This window comes from Tinamus guttatus, unplaced genomic scaffold (assembly GCF_059628265.1).
Source record: "Tinamus guttatus ecotype Peru unplaced genomic scaffold, ASM5962826v1 Tinamus_guttatus_pri_ptg000150l, whole genome shotgun sequence".
NCBI classification, from domain to species: domain Eukaryota; kingdom Metazoa; phylum Chordata; class Aves; order Tinamiformes; family Tinamidae; genus Tinamus; species Tinamus guttatus.
Genome location: NW_028288684.1, coordinates 1,136,687 through 1,148,906, shown reverse-complemented (window position 1 = coordinate 1,148,906; position 12,220 = coordinate 1,136,687). Strand labels below are relative to the sequence as shown.

The following is a 12,220-nucleotide window of genomic DNA, read 5'->3' as shown; positions in this document are numbered from 1 at the left end:
AACTATTCATAATTTTAGCCATTTCTGTGGAGGGAGATTTGACACTGGAAGGGCTTCACTTTCTCTAGCCACATAAGCTGAATTAGCCATACGGAAACAGAGTCTGTCTTCCCTGAGGAAAAGGTGCAGGGAATGCTGCACCGAATGCCTAGTCCCAGTCTATTCCCAGCCATTTCAGGCAGTAACTTCATAGACTAAGGCTTAAAATGATTTTTCAGTCACGTATTCACAAGCCAGACAACCATGTAAGTAGAAGACCTTTTGTAGGTGGTCTAGTCTCTATTTTAGCTGAGCTTTCCAAAAGTGACCTCTGTCTAGGCAGCTGAGCTTCTGCTGCCCTGCCGAAGGCAAAAAGCTCTGGCCCCCCACTACCTTATTCAATGTGTATTCATTATATTATACACATCCTCTTTATATTCTTCCTATAGAAACTAACCCTTCTCCTCACCCCTAAAAATGTGTGCTGTGACAGAAGGAGGAATTAGCAGGATTTTATTGAGTACTTCACAGGACTCACATAAGAAAACATTCCCGATAGGGAATTTCCAAAGTCTGACTTTGAAACTCAATGAGTTTTAGAAGAATTGAGCAATTTTCCATTTTCCTTCATGGAGAAGGAATATTGATGACTCTTATTGGGCAGAAAGGGGCAATCGGTGAGAGATGTCTGTACAGGTGAAAGAACAGGTGGGACATATCCGGACTCGCAATGGGGAGGGAAGGAAGATGCAACTCAAGAGCTGGGGAAGTCTCTTTGCTCCTACCTTAATAACCTTGTCTGTCCCCGAGGTCAAGAGCCATCCCCTGGTGGCATCAAAGTGCACGTGCACTATGTTGTGCTTGCTGTCATGGAAAGTTGCTGTGGGTGCCCGCCTGAAGAAAAGGACCCCACATCAGCAAAGGCCATGAGCCCAAGGTTTTCCCCTGCCGTGTTTGCTAAGACAGGAGGCAGGGACGGAAGGTTATCCCTCTGGGTTTGGGGAGCATGGGGGAGGCATCCCTTGGAGAAAGCGCCTGGGCATCAGCCCCCTGGCCACCACCCAGCCCCTGGCATCTGCCAGGTATTTTGCCACGCTGCAAGGCGAGCCCGCGCCGTGCCCACACTTACTCTTCATCTGTTATGGACTCGTGACAGCTATCGCAGACCCGCACCTCAAACTCGAATCCCATGAGCGGGATGGAGGAGCGCTTGGAGCTGCATTTTCCACACACGGCCTTCCCGCACTTCCGGCAGTGATGCTGCGGGGGCAACGCACAAGGAGACACCGTCACCGCCAGCCCGGAGCCCCTCGCTGCTCAGCTCGGGCTGGCTCTAGGTGTCTGGGTGCTCTAGGGGTCCCTGCTTGAGCAGGGGGTTGGACTGGATCGTCTCTAGAGATCCCTTCCAACCTCAACCCTTCTGTGATTCCGTGTGACTCTACCCATTTGCTTCAACAAGACTAAGCCAAAGTGGCAGCAAGCAGGAAAAAATGACTTTTCCAGGGGAAACAAAGGCAAAAACATTGGAGTAAATGAGGAAAAAAATTGTACTGTCAACTTTCCCTCTTTATCTGGGGCTGGCAGCAGCTGATCATTAACATGGGCACTGGCAGATGAAGCACTGTCCAGGCGAGGAGGCTCTACCTCTCCCCTACACCCCAGGGTCAAAACGTGCATCATGCCATAAATCATCATCTCCTCCCCTCCTGAGTGCTGGGGATGCAGCTGCAGGTCAGGGCTCCTTCACTGAGTGCGAGTGTGACCGGTGCTAAATGGGGTGTAATTGGATGGGAGGAGGAAAAGCATCGATGCTGAGCTCCGTAAGAACACCCTTTTCCTTTCAGGAAAGGAGTGTAAAATTGTGGAAAAGGAAAAACACTGGGCAGGAAAATGTAACTGCCTGTTCCAAGCAGACCAATAAGCCTTTCCCAACACAGTCTGAGTGGTTACAGATGTTTACCCAAGCCCACGGAAAGTAGCTTTGCTTCTGACACTATCTCTAGAAATCAGCTGTATATTTCTCTCTCAAACCGATTCAACTGACAATAAGCTAAAATCCCACAAGCACAGACCAGAAGCAGCAGACATCTATTTTATGCATTTGCTATCAGGATCAGCTGCAAAAATGTCTTCTGCCTGTAAGGGGCAAGGCTGTCAGTGCACCCCCCTGCAAAGCAAAACAAGCCTGATGCTCATCGGAGCTCACCGCCCAAGCACCGAGTGCTCGGTGGAAACACAAAGTGCACAAAGTGCCTCTAGGGGAATAAAAAGTACTGTGATCTGTGGAGACTGGAGCCTAACTGCACTACGCTCATGTCCCGAGGGACCCATACAAACCTGCCTGAGGCCTATTTTCTTACTGTCCCACATCTGTTTGAAGTTCCAGAAGAAAGGCTGGTCACATTTTTGACAGGAGTCGCTGTCCAACCATTCGGGTGTCTGCAACACACACACATACACAAAGAGGGAATGAGCCACAAGCAGAAAATCATCCACTGGGGCCCAGTGACAGGACAAGAAAGGCATTTTGGGTGCAGTAATTTGTCAAGTTAACTTGATTAAAAATCTCTATTTTTACAGCAAATCATTCTGACTGTTCCCTAAAATGTCCTTTTTTTTTAGCTTGGCTTTGAACCTTTAAATGACAGGAGCAACACTTCTCACCCTATACATCAGGCAGAATTTGGTTATAAGATAAGAATAACCCAAGATTGAACAAGCTTCCCACCAGCTCTCCAAGTCTGGAGCTGGGCGTTTAAAAATGGGTGTCTGGCTGGACACCATTTACTGCCTCTGGTGGAAACTGGATGCAATCTGTATTTCCAACAGCTGAGCTAATCATCTGCCTGGAAGAAGAGGGGGTGGTATCTGAACTGCTGCCTTTTTTCTTCCTTTTAATATTGTGAGAGATATTCCCAAAGTTCCTGCTGTCAGAGGTGTTTGCTACAAACCACATGCAGTGCTGAGCAGGACGAGAGCCTCCTGAAGAAGCCTGTTCTTTTCCCTGCTGTTACACAAAGAAGATGTAAGGCAATCTCCCAATTCCTAATGCAATGTGCAGCTTTGCGCCCATGCTGCAGATGAAGGGGTGAGGATGGAGAAGATTCAACAAACAGGAAACATTAAAGGCATTTCTGTCTCCTCCTGCCATTTTACATGTAAGTCGTGGCCAAGGGGGAGAGGTTTTGCTTGAGGAAGCATGTTTCCTATGCAGGCAATAAATTCCATCCAATAGTTTGTGAGGAAGCACTGCTAAGAGGCTGCACTTGGCTTGTCAGCTTCCCAAGAGGCATGAGCCACACTTAAGATTAAGATTTAAAATACTATGAAACCAGACAGGCCTACGGGAAGCCTGACCGGGTGCCTCAACTCCCCTGATTGCTCTGAGTCCCGGCCGCTTCTTTCAGCTTTTCTGGCAGTGGCTTTAAAGACCAGTCATCCTGCGGGGTAAATCCCTGCCCCTCCTACCCACCGCTGTCTTTTCGTTTAATGCCTACAGATTTACATCTGCATGACTACGCTTTTCATCTCTGAAGTGTCTGAACGCTGTATTTACATAAATAAGATGTTTTGCTAGTGACTGCTGAGCAGTTACTACTGCTTTGCAGTAAAATGGAAACGCGGCTTCTAGCATCTTTCAGATGCTTGCTTCTTGCAGCTTTTTAAAAATAGTTTATAATAAGAAACTGAGGGGAAAAATGACTTAATGTATTCGAAAATAATGTGGGAAAATCTGATAACATCATGTGGCAAAAATGAACAGGCAAAAAACACAACAGGCAAAATCCAGAAGGAAGTGCTCTAGGACCCCAAAGCAAGACTTGGTATTAAAATCCCAAAGATGCAGGTTTGGGAAACGATTTAGCCCAATGGCTCCCTACTGCGCTAGTGATAACAAGGAGGAGCCCAGGGAGCTGCAGCCAGAGGAGCAGAACACCCGTGAGCACCTGCTGCTGAGCCCTTGTTTAGCTAATTACATTTCTCCTCCACTTTTTAAGCAGTCCTCTCACAACAAGTCCATTTTAACCCTTATTGTAGCCTTTCTAAGGCAGCAAATAAATAAAACTTTCAGTCCTCTCACAACAAGTCCATTTTAACCCTTACTGTAGCCTTTCTAAGGCAGCAAATAAATAAGACTTTCATTTCTGGATGTCTGAGTTGCAGCGTGGAGGAAACATCTGGTGGGAGGGAGGAAGCCGCTCTGCTTTCGTTTCCCTTCTGGAGCTGATGGCATAATTGGCCATTAGATTAGCAATTAAAGAGAGCCAACTGAACGCTTATTCATGTGCAAAAGGGGCTATGAGTAGTTCAGTTCCTGCCTAGGCCTATTCCAGCAGATTTTTAAATCCAATTTTCCACTTAGGAAAGTCTCCTGAGCCCTTGCTTGAGAGACACCCACACAACCGGGGGAGACCAAAAGCCCTTCTGGGGAAACAGCAAAGCTGATTAAACACTGAGCTGTCAAGAACATCGAGGGAACTGGAAAAATTCACCACCCTCACCCCTCCTTGCTCTTCTCTAATGCCACTCAATTATGGCCATGTTCTGCATCACAGGTTAAAAGCAAAGGGTAAAGGAAGGGTGTTTTCATCCCAGCTGTGTCCTTCCCAGCCACAGGGGAAGCACCGGCTGAACAACCCAGACCTACCTGCCAAGCAGGGCACGCGGGCGCCTGGCGCTGCCGTCCCTGCGGAACGCGGCAGATCCCTGCGCGCCGCCGCGCTCCGCGGCTGGGGAAGCGCAGGGGCTTGGCCAGGACTCTCCCTCCTGAGCTCTGCCACATGCAAAAGAACAGCTAAAGCCTGATGCACTCCACAAACACTTGGAGCATCCTCCCCTCTCGGAGTCGGGACATGACTGTGTGGGCCAATTTCTTTTTCTTTTTTGTGTTGATCAGCAAAGTCGCTGTTTGCTGCCGTTTCATGTGGTTACACCAGAGGGCAGCAAGACTGAGTATCAGATGAGACTGAAGACGTAATGCCTTGTTGGCAAGAGCAGAGAAAAAAATGGATCAAATTGCAGGCTTCAAGACAAGGCAAAGAGCTTTCTTGTTCTGCTTTCTTAAAAGAAAACTAGTGAAAAAATAATCAATTCATCATTTGTCTCTGAACTATAATGTTTCTCATGCTGTCTTAAAAAAACCAACAAAGCAGAGCATCTCACAGCATCCTTGTAAGAGGATGCCTTTCACCTTTCAGAACAGCAATGGAAAGGATAGAAACCGTTTCACAGCATACTTAATACAAAGTTTTTTGTCAGATTTAATACAAAGATTTTGTCAGATAATTAGCCCCGTACTGTATTATTAAAGGCACAGCATAATTACTCTATAATAAGCAGAGCACGTCAGAAAACATTTTTGCTGCCTGGAACAATCCTGTTCAAGTTGAAAGTTACACATTTTGGAATGAACTCTTCTTCCCAAGATGGTTTCAGACAGACCTGCAAGACCTGCGTACCTACCTCCTGTCTCTCAACATCCATGTTCCAGACAACGATGCCACCGTCTGCACCGCAAGAGATGAGCTGACGTGTATGGTGGGCATAAGAGAGAGACTGCACTTTATCACTGAAAAAAGAAAAGTTGCTAATTAACCATTTACGGCTAACCAAAAAAGTTAAGTGTAGATTATACCATGAATATAGCTACGAAAACTAACACTGTTGCAGTAACTGTTTTTCCTGCAGGTCAGGAGGCAGGAGACAAGAGGCCCTAGCTCTGCTGGAAAGCCAGAACAAAGCTACAGATCTAGGGCCTCTAAGAAATATTTGTGTGTTCAGAAATGTTGAAATGTTCACACAAGCTAGCAACAACATTGCTTTGGTGAATATCTGCAACATGCAGAAATCAAGCACTGAAGAACTGCTGAAGGTTTCCTTTTAGCACTAATATGCAAGGAGAATTTGAAAAGTAAAACAGAAACCCCTAAATTGCTCTTAAGTCTTCCCAAGGTGACGTGGAAGTTTTAGGTGCTTTTTGTCATTCTTTCAAGGAAAAAAAAAATAATGTAGGAGAAACAATTCAGTTTAAGCCCCCAGAGTTAAGGTTGGTCCATCATAAAAAAACTAAAACCAGACCTCATCTCAAAATATTTATGACTTGGGAAACAACCACCATACAACAAGATATGCTAAGAGGACGGTCACTCAGCATGTAGGGAGTGGTAATTCCTCACACCTTTTGGTATCAGTTTTGTTTGCCACCAAGACTGGCTTCAGCTACCCAGAGGCCTTTCCTATGGATCCATTTGTCCGTGCATGTGGCTGCTCCTCCACACAGCTGTGTCTTACAGGGCAGCTGGGTCTAACCCAGCCTTCCTGGGCAGCGCTGGCTTCCCCAGGACAGGAGCACCACTAAGGGAAACGCTTCCATGTGGTTAGCGCCAGGTCTGCATGGACACAGTGGCAGCCAAAAGCCTCTCTACACATAGGATGCAGGGGGCTAATTGCATCTTAGAAGAACTATTTTCCACTGCAATAAATACAGTTGTGGTGCATTAGCTAGCATCCATGTTAAGGAATTTCAGCAGGCCCTCTGCAGGACCCTGAATGCAAGTGACCCAAACAAATCATTCATCAGAGCACAGCATCCTGCCCAAAAATGTATGTGCATACAGGAAGATGTTAATGTTGGAGCAAGTTTCATGTATATACACCTTTCAGTACACTGACCCAAACTGTCAGCGTTTAAAACTCTAGGAATTTATTGCAGCTAGACCTATCCCACCTCTCTCCTCAGTGTCCAGCACAGGCTTACCCTCCTTCAGAGACATCTACTTTACTATCTAAACGTGAAGTCTGTATTTTGCAAGCCTCTGTGCATTAAGGAGAGAGTGAGACCCGATGGATAATCCACATTAGATACATCTCAGTTTGTAAACACAGCGATACTTAAAACACATGGTTAGCAGTGAGTTAAAAGGGACTGATTCGCCAAGCCTGATGCTCCCTCTAGGGGAAAGAAAGAACTTGGCACCTAAAAAGCAAGAAATCCTCTGCAGCTCTTCTCATTTGAGGAGCCCTCAAAGAGGAGAAGGATTCCTGCACAGTATACTCAGGATATAGGTAAGAGCTGTGTTTTTCTCCATTACCATTTGCAAATTGTGAGCCTCATGCTAAAAACCTTACTAAAAACAATTTATTCCCCTCATATATGGACCATAGGGAGTCATATATTCAAATACAAGGCACTGTAACCCCTGGGATGTTTGTTTCCAGATGTGGTTTCTGCCCTTAACTTTTCTCCCAGGGAAACAAGAGGAAAGGCTTTGAACATACTTATGTCCTTGCAGCTCGATGGCTGTTCCTTTTCTTCCTCCAATATCCCACATTATAATGGAATGATCTGAACTGCCCGAGAATAAAACTCGCTGTACCGGGTCCCAACAGAGAGCAGTGACACCACCTGAAACAGGAGATGCACAGAACGGTCATTTCATCACTGAAAGCGGAAGAGATGAATGTAGCTAACAACACATATATTAAAAATACCACAAAAATAAAGAGAGGGCGATGATAACGTAGGTCTATCTGGCAAGGGTCAGGCAGCCAACACACTCTGCTTGTCAACCGAAAACAAGCCACCTAGAAGCCTACACATCCCATACTCTGTTCTTATATGAATCCACAAACAATACAGGGAGGTAGGTGGAAAGCCACACAGCATTTCATCACCATTCCCAGGAGGCAAAATTTTACTGAAAAAAAGAGAAGCAAGCAAGGGATATTATGGGCCCCTTCCTGGTATCACAGCATGAGGATTAACTATATCTAGTGTTCTGCCCAGTCATCTCCTCAGAGCTAGGACAGACTTGGAAGGGAGGTATTGGGTACTCTGCAAGTTCCCTGAAGACAAACACACCACCAAGGAGGGATATGAGGAGATGCTGGGGAATGACCACGAATTCTGCTGTTACATACTAGACTCCCATCCCATGGCTGCTGTTTTTAAAGTGCTGTAGAGCACAAGCTCCAGCACCTAAAGACGCACTTATTTAGCTCCTCCAGTGTGCACATCCACCGTGTGCCTTGGTCCCACTTGGGCAAAAGGGTTTTCCAGTGTGGATCTTTCTCTGAGGAGCACCCTTTTCCTGCCAGAGTTACTGCAATACTCATCCTAACTCTACTTTAACTAGCAGCTTGTGGAATTGGGCAGATTGTGGAGCTATCTGCACTTCTCAGAAGTCTGATCTCTCTTTTACTAATATAGATTTGCTTCCCTGAGTTTTGCTGGCAGCTTAAGCTGGTCTGCCCCTCTTCCAGCTATGCACTTGCACACCCCAGGGTTTCACAGAAGAGTCAGATCACAGTGAGGAAGACTGGCTTGGATCTCCTCCTGAGGCCTCACCTGTGTGTCCCTTAAATGTTGTAACGAGGCTGCAGGACTCTTGCTCTAGCTTGAGGATGGTCACCTGTCCGGAGTGATCGCCAACAAACACATGCCGAGTTTCCACGTCAAATCTGGTGGGATAAGAGCTAAGGAATACACACTGCTTACAGAAGTTACCCATTGCTTTTTATGACTTGTTAATTCTTTTAACATGTGTATATTGCATGCTCATGAATAGTGCTCCAATCTCAAGGAGGAATTCAGCATGGACTTTCAGGCCTCCAACTTTAGTTGTTCGTATCGATATAACTGGATACAACTTGTAGACAAGGGGAAAGACTACTCCAGGACATGTAATTTGTGCTTTCACTACGAATAATCTACGAAGAAACCCTTCACCACCACCAGAGGAGTCTCATCTCCCCTGGCTCTGTAACTAAGGTGCTAGAGTCAGACTGTGTTCATGCTTTCTCTCTCTCTTCCTCAGTTTGTTTAAAACAATGAGAAGTTTCCACTTCTTCATTATAATAAGGTTTACAAACACAACACTCGTATTTTTTCCCAGACCACTGGTCAGTCTCACAGAAATCCTCCAGAAGGGTACCTCCTTAAGTGGTTTCCAATAGCAATTTGGTGATACCTGCTTGGGTTATAGAGGCCTATCTGTGTTTTTATGTGGGGAAGTGTCAGTTTCATCCGGTGTATCACTGAATAAAACATCATACTTTTCAACTTTCCTTTTCATTTGCAATAAATCTGAATTAATATTTCTTTTATTGTCAGGCAGCTGGGGAAGCTCTAGCTGAATAAGCCATTTGAGTGCCATTTCTGAAACCATTTAGATAACCCATAATCCCAAAGCATAGTGGGTTGTTCCAGAGTGAAGGACAAGTACTCATTATTTTATATTTAAGTCATTTAATTCTTACCATCCATACACATAGGCAAACTGATCTGACCACTGACCTACTTCGCTACTGTTAATTCGCACAAGAAAGAATGGACTGCATGGTTAAATGAGGGCTCTGTCCATATTTATTTCAGCAGCAGACTACAGCCAGTTGCAGACTGCCCACTGCTTTGTTTAAAAATGCTTAGACCTAAATATGCCACCATGCGTTAAAGAGGCAAAGCAAGGAGAACAGACAGGTTTTTTTTAAATTGGATTTAAATAACCATTTCTTTCACAAAACACTGAGCAGGGCACAAAAGCTGGAGGATAATTAGAACCCCATCCAAAAAGGCTGTCTAAGTGCTGTGCAGCAAAACGAAGGGTTCTTCCACCCTGTGTATTCCGCGTGGGAGCAGCTGGGAGCTCAGCAAAGGATACTGCAGGCCGCAGGCGCCCGCGCTGGTGCGGTAGCCGCCGAGGCGCTGGCCGCTCTCCGAGCAGTGCCACGTGAAGTGCTTGTCTTGGCCAGTGCTCAGCACCCACTCCATCTCCAGGACAAACAGGACCATCATGACCCGGCTTTGATGAGCTGCAAAGCAAGCAAACACCTGATCGCGCCGCGGAGAACACACACGGGGAGACCGCTGCGAAGACCGCTCTCCTGCCCGCCGATCCTCGGCTCCCTCCTCACCTGCGCCTCCTGCCTCCCAGAGGAAACTTGGGTTTAACCACTGAGTTGACACGAGCTACCTGTAAGGCTCCTGCTTGGCAACTTCAACGTTTGCATGAGAAATAGAGAGGCAGCATCTAATTCCTTCCTTGCCTATACTGGCCCTTTTCCTTTTTCAGTTGGTCACTGTGTCATCACCAACAAAGTGACGACTCAGGAAGGGACTCTGGGCCCCACCGGAGCCCATTTGGAGCTTGTACGACAGCAGCGCAGATGCTCATGCTGTGGTTGCTGCTGCTTCTCCCCCATGAGCTCTGGTGGGTCTGGCCAACTCATGAACCCCAGCATAGGCACAATTTTACACCAAAGAAGAGTTTTAGCCTTGCATGTGCATAAAGCAAATTGGGGGGGGGAAATAAAAAACCATGAAGATCACAGCTGGGCAAAACCAATAAAACAGCTGCACGAATAAATTTATCCTGCTACCTAAATAAAGCCACCAAAGGCTTTTCATCAAAGCAGTGGAACCCAGACTTCTACAGAGGGCTTTCTGTATGAATGACCAGTGGGTTTGGCGGTGAAATGCTGAGTGAGCTGACTTTTTAATAAAACAAATGGCTTGAAAGACACGCAGAATTGTTCCCAGCTGTAATTTAACAGTGAATGCCATATTCCTCAATCCACAGGCCTTCTGGTTTATGGCTGCTCTGGGACCCAGGAACATGTGTCTCACAAAGCAGCCTCCTTCCATTTGTTTGTGTAAAAGCTGACACGCTGGAGAGAATAAACAGTTTTGTAAGCTTAAAAACCCTCCTCAAACCTCCCTCTGAAATGGAGAGTCAAATGCCTCAGAACTGTTTGGAGAGGCTGCAGCCCACTCTATAAAATGCACAGAGTAGCATCGTGTCCAGATCCTGGGAAGGGAATGAGCTGCATCAAGGCCTGCACAGGCCCACACCTGCCTCTGATCCCCACCACTCTTTAAACGTGGATCCTCCAGGATCAAAGACAAGGTACGCACTGACATAGGCTGCTATAACTCTGATCCAGCACAGGAGCAACTTACAGCATAAGGCTTGAACTGTGCCAGATGCTTTTACCCTCACCCACAGCAGACCTCAGATTATGGCCTGTATTTCCACATGCTTTCAACTTCCACATTTGTTATCAAGACAGAGGGTCAGGGACCACCCAGGAGTGACTGGAACTTGTTTAAACACATCCTTTCTCCTCTCCAGCCTTCCACATTTCTTCTCCTGGAAAAGCTTCAGTGACTGCATGGGTGCCTATTGCTTTTCTTTAGTGTCCTTGGCAGGACCTACAGTGGTCAGCGCAGTGATGCCCTGCAGCCCAGCAGGACCTGCGCTGGCCCAAGGAACAGGGGGTCCCATCAGTGTGTCCCAGGGGCTCACCAGCAATGTCACAGTAAGGGCCTGGCACCCCCTTGACATGGCAGTGCAAAGCAGGCCACCATGATGAGGTTCTTCAAGGCCTGTCCAGGGGACATTCTTTTATCCCCACGCATGGACACTCTCCAACCTTTCCAGCCTCTCCAAGACACCTGTATACAGTGGCTGACCACCATCATGGAGAAAAAAAAAATCCATAATATCTAATTATTGCCCCTAAAAAATCCCTAATATCTCTCTCTGACAACAGATGTGACATCTGCTTTTTTTTCCAGTCATCAAAGATCTGCCCTGACTGCCATCCTATTTTGAAGACGATAAACAGCAGCCTTGCAATGACCCTGTCCAGATTCCTCAGCACCCCTGGATGTATCCCATGTTCACCCATGCACCTGTGCAAGTCCAGCTGGTTTAAGCTTCCCCTGATTTGATCTTTCCCTAGTTTGAGTACTGTTTTACTCTAGTAGATTGCCCCAATAGGTACATGGACTTCAGAGGGCAGAGCAATCACAAATTCAGATAATAAAGATTTATAAAGTAAGACCACAGCAATCTTATTTAAGGTATTTTATCATCTTTTTGTATTTTTGCTCTGTTCTCACAAGCTAAGAAACAATTTAGACTTTCTAGCTTGATTTTACAACCCACCAGGCATTTATGAAAGAGCTGAAGCAGAACGCTTAAAAGCAGAAGTATTTTAACCATGTTTTGTGAAATCAAAATTCTCTTTATACCCTTAAAGCTAAATGTAACTAAGTGATCCCCGGAGCCTTCATTTGGAGATTTAAATCATCCTTTCAACCTTTAAAGCTATCTTATATATATGAGTAAACACATATTGTAAAATTTATGTGAGGAACATCAAGCCAGCACTGGCTTCTATACATAAAGCTTCTGCACAGCAGCATAATGCTTAGCAAATAACATGGTGCTCTCTCTCA

General features: G+C 46.0%; 1 protein-coding gene across 2 annotated transcripts in view; it reads right to left on the bottom strand.

Moving 5' to 3' along the window:
* Nucleotides 1–12,220, bottom strand: part of WDFY2 (WD repeat and FYVE domain containing 2) — a 76,638-nt gene that overhangs the window by 699 nt on the left and 63,719 nt on the right. For both annotated transcript variants that reach the window (XM_088522273.1, XM_088522272.1), the window contains exons 5-11: nt 9,639–9,789; nt 8,327–8,439; nt 7,258–7,384; nt 5,443–5,548; nt 2,317–2,418; nt 1,109–1,239; nt 765–873 (exon numbers count right to left, since the gene is read on the bottom strand). In XM_088522273.1, the coding sequence (XP_088378399.1) occupies nt 765–873; nt 1,109–1,239; nt 2,317–2,418; nt 5,443–5,548; nt 7,258–7,384; nt 8,327–8,439; nt 9,639–9,789 (839 nt within the window). The remainder of the gene's footprint in view (nt 1–764; nt 874–1,108; nt 1,240–2,316; nt 2,419–5,442; nt 5,549–7,257; nt 7,385–8,326; nt 8,440–9,638; nt 9,790–12,220) is intronic.